This window comes from Balaenoptera acutorostrata, chromosome 1 (assembly GCF_949987535.1).
Source record: "Balaenoptera acutorostrata chromosome 1, mBalAcu1.1, whole genome shotgun sequence".
Classification (NCBI taxonomy): domain Eukaryota; kingdom Metazoa; phylum Chordata; class Mammalia; order Artiodactyla; family Balaenopteridae; genus Balaenoptera; species Balaenoptera acutorostrata.
In genome coordinates, this window is record NC_080064.1 from 193541551 (window position 1) to 193566976 (window position 25426).

Genomic DNA, 25426 nt, shown 5'->3' on the forward strand with positions numbered 1-25426 from the left:
ATGTTCTCTGCCTATATTATTTCCTTAGCAGTGATGCGTACAGCACATCTTTTACTTAGAACTGATGAAAGAATCTCAGGGCTAAAAAAATCATTAGAGGCCACTGAACTCTATAGCCCATCTTTTCTTTAATTTCCTGTGTAACATCCATGCTGAATGGCAATGCTTTCTAAATGTGCACATCTTCAAGGTCAGGAAACTTCCTGTCTCTCAAGACAGCTGATTCTATGCTTTGCAGCATCTATTACTAGGAGATTCTGTGTCGTGAGTGTGAATATAACATCCTATGGTATCTTACCATTGGTGCCACTTTTTCCTGGTAGAACCAAACAAAAAATTTCATGGGATGGGCTTTCGGCTCCATGCACACCCTTCTGATGTGCCCTAGTACCCGCTTTTCTCTGGGTTAAATGTCCTCATTGTCTTCAAGAATTTCTCTAGTGACATGATTTCAACTGTAATATATTACAAATATAGCAGCTTTCCTTACTGGATTGTGCATGTTTTAACTTTTCCCATTAAAGGATTCAAAACAATAAAAATATTTTGAGATCAAATCTGGAATTTGAGAGGGATTATCATTTTCTTTTCCCTAGATACTGTCATTCCCTGTGAAAGCCCCAAAGCCACATAACATTTTGGAAGCTACATCACCATGGATCCATACTTCAAAGATAAATTGGGATAATATGTATGAAAGTAAACCATAAACTGTAATACACTCTATAAATGTTAATAATAATTATTATTGGTTGTTATTAAGTTTATTATCAGTTGAAGCTCCTATGTCTTCAACTGATAAACTATGTCTCCTCCGATTCTGTGGCTGTTTAATCTCGAGTGAAAAGAGTTAACTCTTCTCCTCGGCTCATGCGAAACTGTCTTGTCTGGTTCGCATGGGAATCTTGGCTCGCCCGTTTTATTTCTATTCTCTTCTATTCCTTCCTCTATCCGCTGTTCATTTTTTTCTTCCCTCCTTTTGGAAATCTCAGTAATATATTAGACATATAGACATTAATTTGCATGTATTCACGTAATGTTTTCTAAATCTGCATGTATTGTGTTAAAAATCCTCATTTTCTTTCTCTTTTTTTTTGTCAAGTGCCATGTTATTTAGCTCTATCTGTGGTGCTGGGTTTACATCTGTTTCTAACTGTAATACACATTTTCAGGCTATACATCCCACTGTTTTCTTTAATTCTCATTCTCATGTCCTATCCAGTTTTTTATGCACTCTTCTCAGGCTTGTTTAAATTTTAATAAAATTTAAGGTAAGGACAAAATGTACAAGTTTACATTTTTCTTTGATAAAGTTCCTTTTAGAGTACATTATTCTTGCCTGTACAGATCTTTCTTGATCCTGATAAGTGTAACATCTTCAGTTAGGATGCTTTTGGATAAAAAGAAAATACACACCTTATAATGAATTATAAATTCAGGAAAATCTATTATTTTTAGGAAAATTTAGGATTCATATTCTCAGTATCCTGCCATGTGTTTTGAACGTATCTCCCATGGCTGTAGCATGTTTAATGCAGTTCCGGGAACACATCTGTACAAGACGACGTCAGACTAAAGGGGCATGTCTTTTCGTATTAGCAAGGAAAGCCCTTCCCAGAGTCCCCCTAGCAGAGCTCCCTCAGGTCCTGTTGTCCAGGACTGGGTCACATGCCCGTGACCCAGCTGTAAAGGAGGATGTGAAAGAATATATTTGTCATTTGCATCATTTATGGTGGTGTTACTGAACCCAGGTTCTGCTGCTGGCCACTCATAAGCCAATAATTCGAGAGGCAAGTGTCAGTAGAAAGGAAAGTTGCTTAAATCAGAAAAGCCAGCAATCTGGGGAGAAGGTGGACTCGTGTCTAGAGACTAACTCTGAAGATTCTGCTCAGGCATGATGGGTTTTTTTAAATTAGTTTTTATAGGAGCGTAGTTGATTTACAATGTTGTGTTAGTTTCAGGTGTGCAGCAAAGTGAATCAGTTATACATATACATACATCCACTTTTCTTTAGATTCTTTTCCCATATAGGTCATTACAGAGTATTGAGTAGAGCTCTCTGTGCTATAAAGTAGGTCCTTATTAGTTATCTATTTTACATATAGTAGTGTGTAGATGTCAATCCCAGTCTACCAATGTATCCCTCCCCTCTTCTTTCCCCCTTGGTAACCATAAGTTTGTTTTCTACATCTGTGACTCTATTTCTGTTTTGTAAATAGGTTCATTTGTACCATTTTTTTAAGATCCCACATATAAACAATATCATACAATATTTGTCTTTCTCCGTCTGACTTACTTCATTCAGTATGACAATCTTTAGGTCCATCCATGTTGCTGCAAATGGCATTATTTTGTTCTTTTTTATGGTTGAGTAATATTCCATTGTATATATGTATCACATCCTCTTTATCCATTCCTCTGTTGATAGACATTTAGGTTGCTTCCATGTCCTGGCTATTGTAAATAGTGCTGCAATGAACATTGTGGTACATGTATCTTTTCAAATTATGGTTTTCTCCAGATATATGCCCAGGAGTGGGATTGCTGGATTATATAGTAGCTCTATTTTTAGTTTTTTAAGGAAACTCCATACTGTTCTCCATAGTGGCTGTATCAGTGTACAGTCCCACCACAGTGTAGGAAGGTTCCATTTTCTCCACACCTTCTCCAGCATTTATTGTTTGTAGATTTTTTGATCATGGCCATTCTGACTGGTGTGAGGTGATATCTCATGGTAGTTTTGATTTGCATTTCTCTAATAATTAGTGACGTTGAGCATCTTTTCATGTTCATCTCGGCTACCTGTATGTCTTCTTTGGAGAAATGTCTATTTACATCTTCTGCCCATTTTTTGATTAGGTTGTTTGTTTTTTTGATATTGAGCTGCATGAGCTGTTTGTATATTTTGTATATTTTGGAGATTAATCCCTTATTGGTTGCTTCATTTGCAAATATTTTCTCCCATTTTGTGGGTTGTCTTTTCATTTTGTTTATGGTTTCCTTTGCTGTGCAAAAGCTTTTAAGGTTAATTAGGTCCCATTTTTTATTTTTGTTTTTATTTTCATTACTCCAGGAGGTAGATCAAGAAAGATATTGCTGCAATTTATGTGAGAGAGTGTTCTGCCTATGTTTTCCTCTAAGAGTTTTATAGTGTCTGGCCTTACATTTAGGTCTTTAATCCATTTGTTTTTTTTCTTTTACTTTTTTTGGGTTTATTTATTTATTTAATTTATTTGTTTATGGCTGTGTTGGGTCTTCGTTTCTGTGTGAGGGCTTTCTCTAGTTGCAGCAAGTGGGGGCCACTCTTCATCACGGTGCGCGGGCCTCTCATTATCGCGGTCTCTCTTGTTGCGGAGCACAGGCTTCAGACGCGCAGGCTCAGTAATTGTGGCTCACAGGCCTAGTTGCTCCGCAGCATGTGGGATCTTCCCAGACCAGGGCTCGAACCCGTGTCCCCTGCATTGACAGGCAGATTCTCAACCACTGTGCCACTAGGGAAGTCCCAGGTCTTTAATCCATTTTGAGTTTATTTTTGTGTATGGTGTTGGAGAATGTTCTAATTTCATACCTTTACATGTAGCTGTCCAGCTTTCCCAGCACCACTTATTGAAGAGACTTTTTCTCCACTGTATATTCTTGCCTCATTTGTCATAGATTAGGTGACCATAGATGCGTGGGTTTATCTCTGAACTTTCTATCCTGTTCCCTTGATCTATATTTCTCTTTTTGTGCCAGTACCATACTGTTTTGATGACTGTAGCTTTGTAGTATAGTCTGAAGTCAGGGAGCCTGATTCCTCCAGCTCTGGTTTTCTTTCTCAAGATTGCTTTGGATATTTGGGGTCCTTTGTGTTCCCATACAAATTGTAAAATTTTTTGTTCCAATTCTGTGAAAAATGCCGTTGGTAATTTGATAGGGATTGCATTGAATCTGTAGATTGCTTTGTGTAGTATAGTCATTTTCACAGTGTTGATTCTTCCAGTCCAAGAACCTGGTCTATCTCTCTGTTTGTGTCATCTTTGATTTCTTTCATTAGCATCTTACAGTTTTCTGAGTACAGGTCTTTTGCCTCCTTAGGTAGGTTTATTCCTAGGTATTTTATTCTTTTTGATGTGATGGTAAATGGAATTGTTTCCTTAATCTCTCTTTCTGATCTTTCATTGTGAGTGTATAGGAATGCAAGTGATTTCTGTGCATTAGTTTTGTATCCTACAACTTTACCAAATTCATTGATAAGCTCTAGTAGTTTTCTGGTAGCACCTTAGGATTTTCTATGTATAGTATCATGTCATCTGCAAACAGTGACAATTTTACTTCTTCTTTTCCTATTTGGATTCCTTTTATTTCTTTTTCTTCTCTGATTGCCGTGGCTAGGGCTTCCAAAACTATGTTGAATAAAAGTGGTGAGAGTGGACATCCTTGTCTTGTTCCTGATCTTAGTGGAAATGCTTTCAGTTTTTCACCATTGAGAATGATGTTGGCTGTGGGTTTGTCATATATGGCCTTTATTATGTTGAGTTATGTTCCCTCCTTGCCCACTTTCTGGAGCATTTTTATCATAAATGGATGTTGAATTTTGTCAAAAGCTTTTTCTGTATCTACTGAGAGGATCATATGGTTTTTATTCTTCAGTTTGTTAATGTGATGTATCACATTGATTGATTTGCATATATTGAAGAATCATTGCATCCCTGGGTTAAATCCCACTTGGTCATGGTGTATGATCCTTTTCATGTGTTGCTGGATTCATTTTACTAGTATTTTGTTGAGGACTTTTGTGTCAATGTTCATCAGCCTGTAATTTTCTTTTTTTGTGATATCTCTGCCTGGTTTTGGTATCAGGGTGATGGTGGCCTCCTGGAATGAGCATGGGAGTGTTCCTGCCTCTGCAATTTTTTTGGAAGAGTTTGAGAAGGATAGGTGTTAGCTCTTCTCTAAATGTTTGATAGAATTCGCTTGTGACACCATCTGGTCCTGGACTTTTGTCTGCTGGAAGTTTTTATATCACAGTTTCAATTTCAGTACTTGTGATTGGTCTGTTCATGTTTTCTATTTCTTCCTTGTTCAGTCTTGGAAAGTTGTACCTTTCTAGGAATTTTCACACTTCTTCTAGGTTGTCCATTTTATTGGCATATAGTTGCTTGTAGTAGTCTCTTATGAACCTTTGTATTTCTGTGGTGTCAGTTGTAACTTCTTTTTTATTTCTAACTTTATTTATTTGAGTCTTCTCCCTTTTTTTCTTGTTGAGTCTGACTAAAGGTTTATCAATTTTGTTTATCTTCTCAAAGAACCAGCTTTTAGTTTCATTGATCTTTGCTCTTGTTTTCTTCGTGTCTATTTCATTTATTTCTTCTCTGAGCCCTGGTGGTTTGTAAAAGGAAAAATGGCGGGGAGGAGTGAAGAATCTCAGTGAATCATCAAGGCAGGAGTTTGGGATTTGCATCATTCTCCATCAATTGACGGCTGGGTGACTCTCTCTTCAGATGTTATCTTGCCCATGTGACCAGCCTGCAGGAGTCCTTAGGGGCTCTTGGGGGTAGAGAGCTAATCATTCTTTAACTACTTAATTCTTCATTCTTACTTCTTTTTATCTAGGAAAAGAATCAACAAGTTAGACAAGGCATGGTGTGCAGTCAGGAGAGCATAAGTCAAAAGTTAGTTTCGATTGCTTAGTAATCTCATTCCTATAGTTAGGTTTTTTAAGGTTAGAGGGGGACAGAAATGGGTAAACAGGAAAGGGGGGAAAGATCTGCTTTCAGTGGAGGCATGTTCTCCCCATAAGGAAGGTGGGTGGGATGAGTTGGGGAAGCGACTGCTGGGTTGGACCATCATTTCTGCTTCAGAGCAGTCATTATCTTTAACAAGTTCACGTTGCCTGCAAATTTGGTAAGCCTTCTATATTTTTATCCAAGTCATTTATGCTCAAGTTCACCTATTCATTGCACACACACACACACATACACACACACACACACACACACACTCACACTACTGAAACTGTTTTAAAATACTACTATTCCCCAAGCAATTGTAGTTCCCATTTTGTTCACACAAAGTAACCGTTTAATAGGCTTTATTATGTCCACTTTATAGATAAATTTCAACCTAAAAAAAATAGCTACTCGCCTGGGTTCTCCTAGCCTAGTATCAAAGTTGGCATTTGAAAATCAATTTTCAAGGCTCCTGTTCCCTGTTTATTCTACTTCATTATCCTGGCTCCCTGATGATTGCTGGAAACGTCTCTCTGAGCTGATCCATTGATCAGAACTCTGAATATGTTGCTTGTCTTCCCCACCCCATCCTCACCTCTAGCCCCCATGGCCTAGCTTTGTCCTGCAGTCCCCAAGGCCCCCGTCTGCCCAGCTCTCCCTAGGGCTGTAAACTTGGCCAACCTGTGTGCCCCGTGAAGCAGAACCCAGGCTCCTTTTACCCACCATCCTATTTCCAGCACTGCTAAAAGGTTGAATGAATAATAAATGAATGGAGCACATTTGTCCAGCACAGGTCACAGGTAAAAGGTGAACCAATGACAAACGAGTGAAGAAGTACACTACTGCAAGGACTCCAGCTTTGTCTCTTTCCTGCCTCCCTCACCACCTGGTTTCCACCACAGCTCACCAGGCTCAGATCCATGGCAGTTTTTTAAGGCTTGGTGATGTCTCACCCTGTACTGCCCGAGTAAAACCTCTGCACATCCTCAGGTCTGCCTCTCAGAAAATGTTAAAAAAAAATGTCAAGCACCAATTACTCTAAGTACATCCCAAACACCTCGCCTGTTCAAATTGTTCTGTTGTACAAAATAAAATACCATTGTATTTAAGATGAGTAGAGCATGGTTATTTTTTCATAGAGAGTGGAATTTAAGCCTGAGAGCATCGCACAAATAACTCTTTTGCCACAGTCTGTTAAGTCTAATGAAAACCCCTGCTGTTTTCTTGATTTCTCTTTTCCAATTCCATGCATAGATATTCAATGGATTTGAAGTTGCCATGAATTTCTTAACTGCTATTCAAAAGCAAAACAGAACAAAAAAGAGTTAAAACAAAACTAAAAAACCACATTTCTGTTGTGAAGAAAAAGATAAAACCAAGCTCTAATTTTCCATAATAGAAGTTACCAAAAATGGCAGTCTGTCCGTAGAGTCCCCCAAAACTCATTTTTCTGTGATAAAAGTGTCAGTGTTCACTCTTGTGACTTAAAAAGGGGAGGCCCCATATGTAAGTAGGAACTAAGAATGTCACAAGTCTGCTTGGTAAGCAGCACAAACGGGTCTTATTACACTAAGCCCCACGGATCTGGCACCCAAACTAAGTCCTCACACTCTGCCTGAAAGAAGAAGATGACACACTTTTGGAAATGGAAGAAAATCATCAGAAACTGATCCTGTCAACCTAGTAGGTGTTTGGATGGATATCTCTTTTTCTACAGAAAAATGTTTGGAGCCAGGACACAAGGTTTTCACATTTTAATGGTGGTGCTCATAGGTAACTCACTCTTTTCTTATTACTTGTATAAGGTAATTGGTACCATTGTTAGAGTTTTAAGATGTTTATTTAGCAACTACTATTAATGCTATATTAGATATTACTATCAACTGAAAATTAGAAGTTTTGAGGAACAGAAAGTAATGAGTAAAGGAAATACTTATGCAAGGAGTCCTTGGACTTTAATTTTTTCTTGATTTCTATCTATTAAAATAATAAAAACCCACCTAAGTCAATTAAAATAGAGAAAGATGAAACTTATATGTATATAGGTTTTTGTAGAAATAGTTTTCTGATAACTTCATTAACCATGACTTTCAATAAAGTGGGAATATAGCAAGGTCATTTTAATAGCCCATGATATTTATATTAAACATAAAGCCTGTCCTTTTTATCCATTAATATAATTTATTCTGATGTAAATATGGGATATTCCAGGTAATAGGACTATTCCCTATCCTGATTATTTTTTGAAATGCAATCTTATCATAGAATCAGATATGCAAATAAAAGAATTTTAGAAAAATAAAAGGAGTGACCCTTTTGAATTAAATGAATTGACTTCATATAAACAAAATAACAGTCAGCTTCAAGCAATCCACCTCGTACTATAAATACATGGACATAAATAACCAATTCATTGTCAACTAAAATACCCAATTAAGAAGACTGAATGACACAGGTAATCCCACAAATATTGCCTAATCCTTTTATCTTGATTGACAGCAGATCTTCTTTGCTGAGCCAGTCAAATAGCCAATAAAATAAGTTTCAATCTTTCTTCCTACTTTAATTTTCCAGGTCCATCAAATAAATATGTCTAACCTTATTTTATGTTGGAGATGTCAACAGAACAGATTTTAAACAAAGTAAAAGCATAAATTACTGTGTATCATTCTACTTTTAATATCTAATTCTTCTTATTTTCTTCAGACTATTGACCTAAATACGGGCTTTCTCTCCTTATTTTTTTTTTTTTTTCCTCCATGAAGGTAAAATTTAAAACTAGTTTCTCTGTTTATATTTAAAGAAAATACATAATCAAGTGATTGATAGTTATGTTGTGAAAGATTAAATATATAAATTTTAGTAATTACAAGATAAAATACAGTAAGCAAACGTAAAGAAAGTATCACCCTCTGTACTTATTTGCTGACCAATGGTAAATGAAAGGGTACTGTTAATTATAAAGGAATAAATGTCTGATACTAGGCCCTCATAATCTTAGGTGTGGACAATTTTAACAACTGTCTAGCATCTTCCTGTCTCTGGTTTCTTCCCACTTCACTCTGTTACAGATCCCTGTGGGACTGGTCTTTACAAGAAACCACTTTGGTCTTCTATCTAACAACTACCAGTTTATTCCCCACTGCCTTCCAAAAATAAATAAGTAAACAAATTAATTTTTAAAAAATAATTAAAAACTCCCTAAATTCCAGACCTTCTTCACTCTGGCTACATTTACTCTTTCTGACTTGCTTTTCCTATGTAAATCCTCCATCCCAACTAGATTGTCAAACGCACTGTCACCTCAAAATGGCGTATGGTTTTCCATGAAAGAGTTTTTGTGTATTCATTTACTTCTGCCGATCTTTGTCATACTTGAAAACCTATCTAAAATCCTATCACTACAAAATCTTCCCAGGCCAGCCCAGCCTGAAGAGCTCTCTCTCTCTCCAGAGCAGCTGGATTCACTTGGAATCCATTATACACTGTTCAGTGTTCTCTTCAGTGTTGTCTTGATTTACACTATCATTTAATTTTTGACAAATTTGTCTTGCTTTTCCATTAAACTCACTGAGGGCAAGGACCAGTTTTTATTCCATGTTATCCACAATATTCTATACACAGTAGATATGTAATCAGCATTTGTTTATTGATGTAATTTAAAATTTTGAGTTTTCTTAAGATTTGTGATGATTTCTTATTCAGTGCTTTTTCTTTAAAACTTGGCTAAATCTTCTCTAATGTTCCCTGAGTTTGATCCTCACATATTTTCCATATACTCATTGAGAACCTGCCGTATACATTTTCTGTATTGTCAGTGTATTTCTGTATTTCCATTATACTGTAAGCATATAGAGGTCAGGTCTGTCTCTTCTGCTTTGCGTCTCTTACAATCCTCTGTGAGGGTCGGGTACAGAGTAGGGATTTTGTAAATTTAAGAAAACAGTAAATTAAAGTTTCAACTAAGAGGTCAAAATATGGTTGCTGTCAGGAACCAAAGTGAATAATGAGAGACTATAGTGCAGAATGTCAAAATCAAGACAGATGACAGACTTTAGGCTTTTGAAATGTTTGCTCATTTCAAGTGTACGAGAAAACTCTTGAGAGGCAGTTTTTTTTTTTTTTAAGAGTTAATTTTTTAATTTATTTTTGGCTGTGTTGGGTCTTCGTTGCTGTGAGCGGGCTTTCTCTAGTTGTGGCGAGCGGGGGCTACTCTTCGTTGCGGTGCACGGGCCTCTCCTCGCGGTGGCTTCTCTTGTTGCAGAGCACAGGCTCTAGGTGTGCGGCCTCAGTAGTTGTGGCACATGGGCTCAGCAGTCATGGCTTGCGGGCTCTAGAGCGCAGACTCAGTAGCTGTGGCGCACGGGCTTAGTTGATCCGCGGCATGTGGGATCTTCACGGACCAGGGATCAAACCCGTGTCCCCTGCATTGGCAGGCAGATTCCTATCTCCTGCACCACCAGGGAAGCCCTTGAGAGGCAGTTTGAAGGAGTGAGTCTGTGCAGAGTTTTCTCTGGAGACTTGCTACTGTGCCGAGCTGTAGCCCAGCCCTCAAGTGTAGGGTTGGGGGCTACATTGTAACCCCAACGAGTGGGAGCAACTTCAAGGAGACTCCAGTCTCACCTAAATTTGGGGAGAGAGGGGGAAGTGCAACTTAGACTAGATTCTCCACCTACCTGAGGAATATAAAAGGTTTTTAAGGAAGTTTATTGTAATTAACAGTCTGTACCATTTGTGTGAGAGGAACCCAAAGAGGGTTCACATTTGCTTTAAAGCTTATACCCCTTACCCATTCACAACTCTGCTACTTTTATTTTACCTTAGAAAGAGATGTCAATATAGACATTTTTCAGGGTTAATAAAATTAACTTATCACAAAGATTTTTTTACACATGGAGCTATAATGTTATATTTGAAAGTAACCCTCTGAAAACCAGCCAACATCCTTACAACAAACTTTTGCTGCTGTATCTGCTAGAATTACCAAAAAAACATAGTTTCATCTTTGTACATCTGTGGAGATCTGACCTAAGACTATACTTCCTCTCCCCCACGCCCACCCTTTAAAGAAATATGTATTTTTATCTAGAATGATCCTTAAATAGTGTCTGCATTTTTTTAACATCTTTATTGGAGTATGATTACTTTACAATGTTGTGTTAGTTTCTGCTGTATAGCAAAGTGAATCAACTATACGTATACATATATCCCCATATCTCCTCCCTCTTGCATCTCCCTCCCACCCTCCCTATCCCATGCCTCTAGGTGGGTCACAAAGCACGAGCTCATCTCCCTGTGCTTTGCGGCTGCTTCCCACTAGCTATCTATTTTACATTTGGTAGTGTATATACGTCCATGCCACTCTCTCACTTCATCCCAGCTTACCCTTCCCCCTCCCCATGTCCTCAAGTCCATTCTATACATCTGCGTCTTTATTCCTGTCCTGCCCGTAGGTTCTTCAGAACAATTTTTTTTTTAGCATACGATATTTTTTTTTTCTCTTTCTGACTTACGTCACTCTGTATGTCAGACTCTAGGTCCATTCACCTCACTACAAATAACTCAATTTCGTTTCATTTTGTGGCTGAGTAATATTCCATCTTTATCCATTCATCTGTCGATGGACACTTAGGTTGCTTCCATGTCCTGGCTATTGTAAATAGTGCTGCAATGAACATTGTAGTACATAACTCTTGGAATTATGATTTTTCTCAGGGTATATGCCCAGTAGTGGGATTGCTTGGTCATATGATAGTTCTATTTTTAGTTTTTTAAGGAACCTCCATACCATTCTCCATAGTGGCTGTATCAATTTACATTCCCACCAACAGTGCAAGAGGGTTCCCCTCTTCTCCACACCCTCTCCAGCATTTATTCTTTCTAGATTTTTTGATGATGGCCATTCTGACCGGTATGAGATGATATCTCATTGTAGTTTTGATTTGCATTTCTCTAATGATTAGTGATGTTGAGCATCCTCTCATGTGTTTGTTGGCAATCTGTATATCTTCTTTGGAGAAATGTCTATTTAGGTCTTCTTTCCATTTTTGGATTGGGTTGTTTGTTTTCTTGATATTGAGCTGCATGAGCTGCTTGTATATTTTGGAGATTAATCCTTTGTCAGTTGCTTCATTTGCAAATATTTTCTCCCCTTCTGAAGGTTGGCTTTTCATTTTGTTTATGGTTTCCTTTGCTGTGCAAAAGCTTTCAAATTTCATTAGGTGCCATTTGTTTATTTTTGTTTTTATTTCCATTTCTCTAGGAGGTGGTTCAAAAAGGATCTTGCTGTGATTTATGTCATAGAGTGTTCTGCCTATGTTTTCCTCTAAGAGTTTAATAGTATCTGGCCTTACATTTAGGTCTTTAACCATTTTGAGTTTATTTTTGTGTATGGTGTTGGAGAGTGTTCTAATTTCATTCTTTTACATGTAGCTGTCCAGTTTTCCCAGCACCACTTATTGAAGAGACTGTCTTTTTCTCCATTGTATATTCTTGCCTCATTTATCAAAGATAAGATGACCATATGTGCGTGGGTTTATACTGGGCTTTCTATCCTGTTCCATTGATCGATATTTCTGTATTTGTGCAGTACCATACTGTCTTGATTACTGTAGCTTTGTAGTATAGTCTGAAGTCAGGGAGCCTGATTCCTACAGCTCTGTTTTTCTTTCACAAGATTGCTTTGGCTATTCAGGGCCTTTTGTGTTCCCATACAAATTGTGACATTTTTTGTTCTAGTTCTGTGAAAAATGCCATTGGTAGTTTGATAGGGATTGCACTGAATCTGTAGATTGCTTTGGGTAGTAGAGTCATTTTCACAATGTTGATTCTTCCAATCCAAGAACATGGTATATCTCTCCATCTGTTTGTATCATCTTTAATTTCTTTCACCAGTGTCTTATAGTTTTCTGCATACAGGTCTTTTGTCTCTTTAGGTAGGTTTATTCCTGGCTATATTATTCTTTTTGTTGTAATGGCAAATGGGAGTGTTTCCTTGATTTCTCTTTCAGATTTTTCATCATTAGGGTATAGGAGTGCAAGAGATTTCTGTGCATTAATTTTGTATCCTGCTACTTTACCAAATTCATTGATTAGCTCTAGTAGTTTTCTGGTAGCATCTTTAGGATTCTCTATGTATAGTATCATGTCATCTGCAAACAGTGACAGCTTTACTTCTTCTTTTCCTATTTGGATTCCTTTTATCTCTTTTTCTTCTCTGATTGCTGTGTCTAAAACTTCCAAAACTATGTTGAATAATAGTAGTGAGCGTGGGCAACCTTGTCTTGTTCCTGATCTTAGTGGAAATGGTTTCAGTTTTTCACCATTGGGAACGATGTTGGCTGTGGGTTTGTCATATATGGCCTTTATTATGTTGAGGTAAGTTCCCTCTATTCCTACTTTCTGGAGAGTTTTTATCATAAATGGGTGTGGAATTTTATCAAAAGCTTTTTCTGCATCTATTGAGATGATTATATGGTTTTTCTCCTTCAGTTTGTTAATATGGTGTGTCACATTGATTGATTTGCATATATTGAAGAATCCTTGCATTCCGGGGATCAACCCCACTTGATCATGGTGTATGATCCTTTAAATGTGCTGCTGGATTCTGTTAGTATTTTGTTGCGGATTTTTGCATCTATATTCATCAATGATATTGGCCTGTAGTTTTCTTTTTTTGTAACATCTTTCTCTGGTTTTGGTATCAGGGTGACGGTGGCCTTGTAGAATGAGTTTGGGAGTGTTCCTCCCTCTCCTATATTTTGAAAGAGTTTGAGAAGGATAGGTGTTTGCTCTTCTCTAAATGTTTGATAGAATTTGCCTTTGAAGCCATCTGGTCCTGGGCTTTGGTTTGTTGGAAGATTTTTAATCACAGTCTCAATTTCAATGCTTGTGATTCATCTGTTTATATTTTCTATTTCTTCCTGGTTCAGTCTCGGAAGGTTTTGCTTTTCTAAGAATTTGTCCATTTCTTCCAGGTTGTCCACTTTATTGGCATAGAGTTGCTTGTAGTAATGTCTCATGATCCTTTGTATTTCTGCAGTGTCAGTTGTTACTTCTCCTTTTATATTTCTAATTCTGTTGATTTGAATCTTCTCCCTCTTTTTCTTGATGAGTCTGGCTAATGGTTTATCAATTTTGTTTATCTTCTCAAAGAACCAGGTTTTAGTTTTATTGATCTTTGCTATTGTTTCCTTCATTCCTTTTTCACTTATTTTTGATCTGATCTTTATGATTTCTTTCCTTCTGCTAACTTTGGGGGTTTTTTTGTTCTTCTTTTCTAATTGCTTTAGGTGTGAGGTTAGGTTGTTTATTTGAGATTTTTCTTGTTTCTTGAGGTAGGATTGTATTGCTATAAACTTCCCTCTTAGAACTGCTTTTGCTGCATCCCATAGGTTTTGGGCCATCGTGTTTTCATTGTCCTTTGTTTCTAGGTATTTTTTGATTTCCTCTTTGATTTCTTCAGTGATCTCTTGGTTATTTAGTAGTGTATTGTTTAGCCTCCATGTGTTTGTATTTTTTACAGTTTTTTTCTTGTAATTGATATCTAGTCTCACAGTGTTGTGGTCAGAAAAGATACTTGGTACAATTTCAATTTTCTTAAATTTACCAAGGCTTGATTTGTGACCAAAGGTCACAAATCCATGATCTAGGATAGGTCCATGATCTATCCTGGAGGATGTTCCATGAGCACTTGAGAAGAAAGTGTAATCTGCTGGTTTTGGATGGAATGTCCTATAAATATCAATTAAGTCCATCTCATTTAATGTATCATTTAAAGCTTGTGTTTCCTTATTTGTTTTCATTTTGGTTGACCTGTCCATTGGTGAAAGTGAGGTGTTAAAGTCCCCTACTATTATTGTGTTGCCGTCCATTTCCCCTTTTATGCCTGTTAGCATTTGCCTTATGTATTGAGATGCTCCTATGTTGGGTGCATAAATATTTACAGTTGTTATATCTTCTTGCATAGATCCCTTGATCATTATGTAGTGTCCTTCTTTGTCTCTTGTAATAGTCTTTATTTTAAAGTCTATTTTTTCTGACATGAGAATTGCTACTCCAGCTTTCTTTTGATTTCCATTTGTGTGGAATATCTTCTTCCATCCCCTCACTTTCAGTCTGTATGTATCCCTAGGTCTGAAGTGGGTCTCTTTTAGACAGCATGTATATGGGTCTTGTTTTTGTATCCATTCAGCCAGTTTATGTCTTTTGGTTGGAGCATTTAATCCATTTACATTTAAGGTAATTATTGATATGTATGTTCCTATTATCATTTTCTTAATTATTTTGCATTTGTTATTGTAGGTGTTTTCCTTCTCTTGTATTTCCCGCTTAGAGAAGTTCCTTTAGCATTTGTTGTAGAGCTGGATTGGTGGTGCTGAATTCTCTTAGCTTTTGCTTGTCTGTAAAGGTTTTAATTTCTCCAGTGAATCTGAATAAGTTCCTTGCTGGGTAGAGTAATCTTGGTTGTAGGTTTTTCCCTTTCATCGCTTTAAATATGTCCTACCACTCCCTTCTGGCTTGCAGAGTTTCTGCTGAATGATCAGCTGTTACCCTTATGAGGATTCGCTTGTATGTTATTTGTTGCCTTTCCCTTGCTACTTTTAATATTTTTTCTTTGTATTTAATTTTTGATAGTTTTATTAATAAGTTTCTCAGCATATTTCTCTTTGGTTTTATCCTCTATGGGACTCTCTGTGCTTCCTGGACTTAATTGACTATTTCCTTTCCCATATTAGGGAAGTTTTCAACTATAATCTCTTCAAATATTTTCTCAGTCCCTTTCTTTTTCTCTTCTTCTTCTGGGACCCCTATAATTTGAATGTTGATAGGTTTAATGTTGTCCCAGAGGTCTCTGGGACTGTCCTCATTTCTTTTCATTCTTTTTTCTTTATTCTGCTCTGTAATAGTTATTTCCACTATTTTATCTTCCAGGTCACTTATCCTTTCTTCTGCCTCAGTTATTCTGCTATTGAGTCCTTCTAGAGAATTTTTAATTTCATTTATTGTGTTGTTCATCATTGTTTGTTTGCTCCTTAGTTCTTGTAGGTCCTTGTTAAATGTTTCTTGTGTTTTCTCCATTCTATTTACAAGATTTTGGATCACCTTTACTATCATTACTCTGAATTCTTTTTCAGGTAGACTGCCTATTTCCTCTTCATTTGTTTGGTATGGTGGGTTTTTACCTTGTTCCTTTATCTGCTGCATATTTCTCTGTCTTCTCATTTTGCTTAACTTACTGTGTTTGGGTTCTCCTTTTCACAGGCTACAGGTTTGTAGTTCCCGTTGTTTTTGGTGTCTGTCCTCAGTGGGTAAGGTTGGTTCAGTGGGTTGTGTAGGCGTCCTGGTGGAGGGGACTGGTGCCTGTGTTCTGGTAGATGAAGCTGGATCTTGTCTTTCTGGTGGGCAGGACCACGTCTGGTGGTGTGTTTTGGGGTGTCTGTGACCTTATTATGATTTTAGGCAGCCTCTCTGCTAATGGTGGGGTTGTATTCCTGTCTTGCTAGTTGTTTGGCATCAGGTGTCCAGCACTGGAGCTTGCTGGTCGTTGAGTGGAGCTGGGTCTTAGTGTTGAGGTGGAGATCTCTGGGAGAGCTCTCACCGATTGATATTATGTGGGGCCAGGAGGTCTCTGGTGGTCCAATGTCCTGAACTCAGCTCTCCCACCTCAGAGGCTCAGGCCTGACACCCAGCCAGAGCACCAACACCCTGTCAGCCACACAGCTTTTGGGAAATCTGAGGTCTTCTGCCAGCATTCAGTAGGTGTTCTGTAGGAGTTGTTCCACATGTTGATGTATTTTTGATGTATTTGTGGGGAGGAAGGTGATCTCCACGTCTTACTCCTCTGCCATCTTGAAGGTCCTCTATCTGTCTGCATATTTTAGAAAACTGCTAGAGACATTATATGTATGCCATTACAAAAGTATTAGGAGGCCTATGTATTTTACTGTTTACTATTGCATTAACCTGCACAAAGTTTATGCATTTTTTTATGCATTTTTCTCTTCTTTCTAAGCTCTGTATTCTTGTAAGCTAACGTTTCCTGAATGGTTTCTTCTCTCCTCCCTCCCTCCTTTTCTTCTCCTTTTTTTTTTTTCCTTTCATCTTTCCTTCTCTTTCTTTCTTTTTCAGAAACCACGTTATCTATTTTTAGGTGTTTCAAATTCTTAAAATGTGAACTGTTGGGTGGTCTGCAATTTGGCCCTCTAATGACTCTGGGCTTTCATGGCCTGTTTTTATCTGTACCACATGATTTTATTTCATCAGAACATCATGTATTTGGACAGTAATAAACAACACAGAGTCTAAGCAGTTCTGAAAAGTCTTTTCAAAAAAAAGAAGATGAAAGGGTGTGACTGCTCACCTGGGGCAGCAGGAAAGAGAGAGAAGGAAGGGTAATTGCTGCTGGGCTGGGCAGCAGCCATGCTCCCCTCCACCTGCAGGGCAGAGGCCCGTGGACCTGGGGTCCTTGGGGAATCACGGGAGGAGTGTCAGGCAGTGGTCAGTGTAAAACGGGTCCTGGTCCCCCTCAGAAGGTGCAGGAAGAACAACAGACAGAGTTGGTGATGTCAAGTAGACCTCAGGAAACCAATGAGGAAGGGGCTGGGGGAGGGACAATGTGAGAACAAGGCCTGCTGGTTGGAGTCTCAGCTGGAGCGATGGACCAGGGGGCTCCAAGGACCCCACAAAGAGCCCTGGGATAAAAGTCACCTTGAAACACCTGCCAGTCTCAGAGAGAGTGGAGCCATCTAACACCAGCACCAGTCAGGGGAAACTTTCTGAACCCTTCTGACACTCAGGCAGAAGTCTGGAGGTGGGGAGGGGAGGGAAAAAAGAAGGGGGAACCCTTCCTGGTCCTTTTTCAAGACAGCTTGAAGTCGACCTAACAGACAAAGAAAAAAGATTCAATTCCAAAGTGCACTGAAACTTACATTTCTTATGACTGGCCATCCTACTCATTATTGGTCTTTAAAATGTGATCTTGGGCTTCCCTGGTGGCGCAGTGGTTGAGGGTCTGCCTGCCAATGCAGGGGACGCGGGTTCGAGCCCTGGTCTGGGAGGATCCCACATGCCGCGGAGCAACTGGGCCCGTGAGCCACAGCTACTGAGCCTGAGCGTCTGGAGCCTCTGCTCCGCAACGGGAGAGGCCGCGATAGTGACGGGCCTGCGCACCGCGGTGGGGGGTGGCCCCCGCTCGCCGCGACTTGGGGAGGCCCTCGCACGGAGACGGAGACCCAACACAGCCAAAAATAAACATAATAAATAAATAATAAATAAAAATTTTAAAAAAAAAGTGATCTTAAGACTATTATTAATCAAGGCTGAACAGAAAAGACTTGGGGTCTGTGGGAGATTTTATCCCCCATTAAATATGTTTAAAGGCACAATGGGTGGGAAAAAAGAGTTTTTCTTCAATTATAACTCATGAGCTGTTCAGCATTCCTCTTAATTAAATGCTTACGGATTGATTTTTTTGTGTTTTCAAAATCTTGGAAAATCAAATTTAAGTAAACTATCTTCTAATACAAAAGTTTGAACTTTTCGTAAGTTCAGTTAAATGAAACTTGCATTCTAACATTCCTTTAAAATATAGCCCGTAATTTCTGTGTCGGTTCTGTTGCCTATGAGGATGATTATAGATCACATAAATCAGTTTGATTTAGTTTTATTTTTTCTACTCATCCAGCTTTTTATAACACACATATGCACAGCACTGTGCAGGGACTGTGGGAGACTCTAAGACTGTAACACTTTCCCTCCTTTCACAGAGCTTGAAATACTTTTGGAATAACAAAGATTGTATGAAAGTAATCTAAGTAAAGTAAAATATAAGTACAGGAGGGTCCAATCAAGGGTCTAAATGTATGGTACATAAATGGCTGTGGGCAAAAATTAACATTGGGTAAATTTATCTGAAAATAGACACAAAAAGAGCACTTTGAGCTCTGGATTAGATCAGGTTAAATGCAGTATAAAAATTTTAATCACCTTACAAAGGTCGTCATTAATCAATTCATACAAAAATTAATTACCGAATGCCAAACGTGAGCCAGGCATCGTGCTGTGGTTTAGACATACGTTGGTAAATCAAACAGCTTCCCTTCCCTTGTGAAGAGCGTGATCTAATGAGATTCCAGCCTAATATGCTGTCCAAGTAAATCTCTCATTATGTAAAGTTATGCAATTTGTGGGTCATTCCGTATGCCCACACTTTCTAAATAGTCTCTCTCAATGATGACGGTGCTATTTGATTTTGTCATGTGAGGGTAATTTCTTTGGTTATTACTTTTTAATTACAGCCAACACTTACTGAGAAGTCACTTATATGTCAAGCAATGTTATGAGCATCTTACGTGTCTTTACTCACTTAACCTTTAAAAAGCCCTGTGATACAGGTGCTATTTTTAACCCCATTTTATAGATCAGAAGACCTAGACACAAAAAATAAATGTAACCTGCTCACTGCCTAGCTGGGATTCAGATCCAACATTATCAATATAGGAGCCTTTGGTTAAATTTATGAAGCACACATTTAGGCGTGGAGTTAAATGGGAAAATAGGACAGACATGTTAGTAATAACAAAAAACAAGAATGCACTAAATTATCAATTAAGAAACAGAAAGTGTCAGACTGGATTTTAAAAACCAGATTGTAGAAGTGCTTTGGAGTTTAGACGTCAATCTTTCTAAGCCTCAGTGTTGTCTGTGAAAGAGAGCTAAGCCTATCTGCCTTGAAAACCTCGGGAGATTGCTGTAAACACAAACGCATAACGTGGATGATGGTGCTGTCGAAGCCACAGAGTCCTATACATGTGTCAGTTTTTGTTAACACTATTTGTTCATTTGAACTTCATTAAAAAGCAATAGCCATTACTCTTAAAAAGTGTTATAGTTCTTTTTGTTACCTGGATTAAATGAATTCTAACAATTCTCTAATTAGATACCTGTTTTTGACTTAGAACCAGGAAAAAGAGTAAAAGAAAGTAAAGAAACTAGAAACCAGAACTTGTTATTGGATAGATTTCATGGTTTATACTAGACTTGTGGCGAGGAGGTTATGGGACCTTCCATTCTCCTCAGAAGCCCTCCACAGAGAGAGTTGTCTGGACTGTCTGTGTGTCTAGGGATTACAGGGAGGTGCAAAAAATGGAGAAGGCAGATCTCTGTTTCCAAGTAGAATAGAGTGAAATTAGCAGCCCAGGGCAAGACAAACAATATCTGGGAATTAAGTCCCCAAGTAAATAATTTGTGTCTAGCATTGGTCCCAATAGCAATCTATTTCTCTCTCTTTAAAAAAAATTTTTTATGATATTCAGTGTCACATATATATCTGACAATGATAGTTTGAGTCAACCACCCTTTTTGGCAAATAACCTATTTCTAGAGGGAGAATTCAGGGTTTGCCATGACTGCACTTCTGTGCACCATCCATGCAGAATGATAGAATAGGTATCAGCTCCTCAATCTCTGTTCACATTTCACTCTGTTAACAGTCCTACACCTGAGCCGGTTCTGCACCTCCAAAAGACTGTACATGAAGATTATGTGAAAGTTCTATTTTTGATCTGAATATATGTAATTTCAATCTATTCTTTATCATCGAACAGGGGTCCACTGTGAAGAGGACGTCGATGAGTGCTCTTCAAGCCCTTGCCAAAACGGTGGTACTTGTGAGAACTTGCCTGGGACTTACACTTGCCGTTGCCCATTTGATAACCGTTCGGGAGCATTTTATGGAGGAAGGGACTGTTCTGATTTGCTCCTCAGCTGTACTGATCACGCATGTCTAAATAATGGAACATGCATCCCTCACATCCACAATGGCCGGCATGGATTCGGCTGCCTGTGTCCCTCTGGCTATACTGGGTCACGGTGTGAAACGGTCACCACACTTTCTTTTGAGGGTGATGGCTTCCTGTGGGTCCCAAGTGGCTCAGTGACAGCCAAGGACTCCAGTTGTAAAATAGCCCTCAGGTTTCAGACTGTCCAGCCAGTGGCACTTCTACTTTTCCGAGGTGACAGGGACATGTTTGTGATACTGGAGCTGCTCAGTGGCTACGTCCACTTATCAATTCAAGTCAGGGATCAGCCAGAGGTGGTCCTGTTCATCTCCCACAACACCAGTGATGGGGAGTGGCATGCAGTGGAGGTGACGTTTGCAGAGGCTGTGACCCTTGCCTTACTCGACGAGTCTTGCCTGGGGACATGCATCACGAGAGCTCCTTCTCCATTTGGAAGCGATGGGTCAACATGTGCTTTACAAAACTCCTTTTTGGGGGGTTTACCAGAGGGAACAGCCCACAGTGATGTTGCTCTGCTTAACGTCTATAATAGACCATCCATACCTTCGCTTGTGGGCTGCCTCCAAGATGTTCACCTTGACTCGAATCCCATCACCCCGGAGAACATCTCGTCCGGCTGGTCATTAAATGTCAAGGCGGGCTGCACGAGAAAGGACTGGTGTGAGAGCCAACCCTGTCACAACAGAGGACGCTGCCTTAACTTGTGGCTTAGTTACCAGTGTGATTGCTACCGGCCCTACCGAGGCCGGAGCTGTCACAGAGGTGAGAGGGGCCGGGCGCCAGGAAGGCTGTGCCTCAGAGCAGAGCCGGGACAAAACAGCTGGGCCGCTCCTGCTGGTTATGAATCATCAGGAGCCCTCAGGACTCTGCGGCTGGCTGCCCACTGACAGGAAAATGAAGAGGCTGATGATGTACCTTAATTAAATCTGAGTGGATTCATAGGACACCAGGGTTTCACTCATGCAGAGAAGTGAAAAATAAGCCCATAGCTCCCATCCAAATGGGTTTACATCTTGGTGTTTACAAAATGCTATTACAATTTTACCATTTGTTGTGTATCAGAAATTTATTGTAAGTCTTATTTGAAAAAGGAGTGATCTTTTTGGAAAAACAGGACCGTTAGACATGAAACTAGTCAATGCCAAATTCTAGCACAATGCCGCGTGCATAGTAGACTCTCAGTACATAGTTACTTCCTTGCCCTCCTCTCTATGCAATTCACACTAGCTCCAAAATCATGCTTAAGTTTAGCACTTTTATAAACCACCAATTTTATTCAAAGGTGTATTTTCCAGAGTTGCATTGGAGAAAACAGGTATTCTACCTACGTGTCTTAAGAAAAAAAGAAAGAAAAAAGTTTTAAAAAAGTAACAACACTGAAACTTGGTAGATGCCATAAACTAATTGATCTAACTTCTCTAGCAAATCAGTTTGAAATGCATTTCAAAATCCTTACTTCCGACATTGTTCCAAAGACTGCTGTTGATAGTGATCAGTACATACCTGTTTCTTTTTATTATTCTCTTGCATTGCAAATGTTGGAAAAGTAATTGCAACAGACTGCTTTGAAGTGCAGCTGTAATTTACCCCAAGATTTGAGAGTAACTTGAAATAGGACAACATCTGGTAAATAGTCTTCTTTGCTTTATATGAAGTAAAATTGAAACCAGTCTTGGTCTATACCCTACTCTGTGTACGAAGGGCTAAGAATTATTAGAAGCTATTCACGGGTCTCCCCCTGACCACAGTATTCATTGCAAGTCATGGACCTGCTTGACTATGAGGCCTGGCGTCTACTAGCTCTATGTAATATTTTAAAGGGAATGGCAAGTTGTTTTGTGATTTTTTTAAAGGAGAAAAGGGGAGATTATGCTGAAGCAATGTTCACTTTTTGAAGAAAAATTTAATTGACCCAAGGCAATATTTTTACTACATATACAAAATAACAAACAGATGCTGACTCATTTTGACCAGCTTCCAAGTGCAGTGACCCCTGAGGCTAATACTGACCGTGGCGATGCTACCTGTCCTGGTAAATAGATTCAAGGGATGCCAGTCCAGTGGCTTCTGGTTTCCTTTAATTTATTTTTTCCAACTTGGAAAATCACAGAGTCTTTAAGCCCAGTTCCTGAATTGGTTAGCTGTCCCCTCTCTTCCTCCAGTTTCCTTTTCCCCCCGCTGCCCCCCACCTCTCCACTATTAGAAACTGTTTAATCCTCATGAAAATGCTTAGCTTCAGAAGATATCTTTTTAGGGAGTAAGTTCTGTAAAATCATCCCTTTCTGAAAATTCTTGGTATAATTTTAAGAAAAGTTATATTTCTCATATCACCTCTTAGTCATAAATTTAAAGTATTTTGTATTTGCTATCCTCCTTGAGGAATGTTTGCTGGGGAGTTTATTCCCATCACAAAAGATGCTTACAAGCTGTAAGGACAACCTGGAATCTTCCTGTCATTGTACATAGATGTTCAGGAGGAGATGGACTAAAAAGTACAAGGCAAACTTCACCCAGTTCATGATCCTGGCTCAGCGTTTCCCAAACATGGTACCCATTGCAAGGAGCAAGCAGACTGGATGGAGGATTTAGCTGGCTGACTAAACATGACAGACAGACGGGCTTCCTATATTTTAAAGTTGATTTTTTAAAAATGATCAAGTGTCTCAATAAGAAGAGTTCAGAAAAGAGTTTCTCAAAGCTTAGTTCCCAGAGCTGTCTGCAGGGTCATCGCAGTGGATCTTATCGCCCTGGCTGTGTCCAGGAACATGGAGCTTCCAGGATACTGTTCAGGATAACGGTATCACTGACCTCGTCCCTCCTAGAGAATATTTAATTAAGAGAGGCAACTGACATATGTTTTATCTTCAGTCGTCCATCTAAGCTTTGACACTCTTATCTGCTTGGAATTAGAGTTTCTTAGATATAGAAGGAGCTTCACTCCATTACTGAAGTTTTTACACTGCTGTGCACCCAAGTATAGTGGCCCAAACCTCTGCTTCCACACCTTCAGGAATGGGAAACTCACTCATACTCCATCTTCCCAGAAATCCCCTAGAAGTTGTCTTTTCTGTACTAAAATAATATATGATGACCTATAGCTTCCATTCATTGGCAGCATTGTAACTCTTGAAGCCAATGTCAACCTTACTTACATGTCTTCTTCTTGAGAACACAAATATTTGAAGAAAAGTGTCTTGTACTATCCGAGCCATCACTCCTATCATGCTGAACACACCCAGTTTCTTCTAATGTTTTCCACCTGACATCGTTTTCAGACACTCCGTCAGCCGCTTGCTTGCTCTGGAATACATTTGCTTATCTGGCTCCTAGATGTGCCTGACAGTGAAGAGTGACACAGGACTGGAACCTTCTCATTCCAGAGAATGTTCTCCTGTTCTGCAGCCTAATGCCCCATTGACCTTTGGCCAGCCACCTTCTATGACTGGTTCACTTTGAGTTGTTCTCCCTCTTGGTGCCACAGATCTCTGCTTCTTCCGCCCTAAACCAATGAAGTACACTTAGACCCAAGTGGCTTTTATTTATTCTAAATAAGTTTCTTCTTGTTGTAGTCCATCAATCATTAAAACTTGGTTATTTCATATCCCTATTTGTCGTCCCTCTTCATGATACATCAACAACACATATGAGAATCATTCTTTCTGTGTCCACAGACAAGTCATATATGGCGTCAGGTGTTTCTAAAATCATGTAGTAAATCACGGGCTCTGACTACTTGCTTGTGATTTCTGAAGAATAGGACTGCTGGAGAGTCAAGCTTCTGAGAAAAAGAAACAGCTCTGTGTTCTGTCTGTCTTTTCATCTGGATCCACAAAGTGATGCTGCAGGCGTCCCAGGATGACCAGCGGGGACCACCCCTGAGGCAGAGCAATTCTGTGCATATTCCCAAACCTCGGGAACTTCAAGAGCCACATTTTCTTACTGAGCATTTTATCTCATATGAAAGTGCTGCCGTGCATTCAGAGATGTTAGCCTCTTCAAACAGATTGTTACATCTAACAATACACTTTGAAAGCTACCTGTAGTTGCCTGGAGCAGGTGGTCTCCAAATGCAGATTCAAAATGTAATGTTCCTGTAGGAAATCAAGGTAGAATTCTGAAAATGCAGACTTTTATGCAGAAGGTCTTCAAACACAGATGGTTACCTAAGCAAGCTTCACTATAATTCAGCTAAAATAAAATATGTCCCACCTTTGCTCAAACTTCAGTGGAACCATATGACAACATTTAAACATGGTGGAATGTGCTTTTTTTCTGGTTAGGATTGGGATGTGAAGACTTGAAGATAGCAATATGCTTAAGACAATGCTTTTGTCAAGTTCATCAGTGATTTCCAGATTGCAAGATTCAGTGGTCATTTTTCAGTCCTCATCTGCCTTGACCTCTCAGCAACAGTTACCACAGTTGAATACGCCCTCTTCCTGAAAACTCTTTCCTCACTAGGCTTATGGGGTGTCACTCTCCCTTCGTTCTCTTTCTGTCTTACTCTTTTATCATCTCCTTTACCTCCACATGTCTGATGCTTAAGGGCTCAGTTCTTGGACCTCTTCTTTTCTCTCTCTAGATTCACTCTCTTGGTGATCTCTTCCAATCTTAGGGCTTTAAATGCCACATTTACACTGACATCCAAAATTACTATGACTAGCCCAGAATGTCTCCCCTGAACCTCTATATCTAACTGCTGACTAGAAATTTCCACCTGGATATCTAATAGGGCATCTCAAATTTAATATGGATCTCATTTCTCCCCCAAATCTGTTCCTCCTGTTTTCTTCCCCATCTCTGCAAATGGAAACTCAATGCTTCTAGTTACTTGGACCAAAAGCCTTGGAGAGCAACTTGCCCCAGAAAATCCTGTTGGATCTACCAAAATATTTCCAAAATCTGACAACTTCT

The 25426-nt window shown here is 39.1% G+C and overlaps 1 protein-coding gene across 3 annotated transcripts in view; it reads left to right on the forward strand.

The window, feature by feature from the left end:
* CRB1 (crumbs cell polarity complex component 1) overlaps positions 1-25426 on the forward strand; it is a 289562-nt gene that overhangs the window by 213777 nt on the left and 50359 nt on the right. For all 3 annotated transcript variants that reach the window (XM_057531778.1, XM_057531784.1, XM_057531788.1), the window contains one exon: positions 20318-21274. In XM_057531778.1, coding sequence (XP_057387761.1) covers positions 20318-21274 — 957 coding nt within the window. The remainder of the gene's footprint in view (positions 1-20317; positions 21275-25426) is intronic.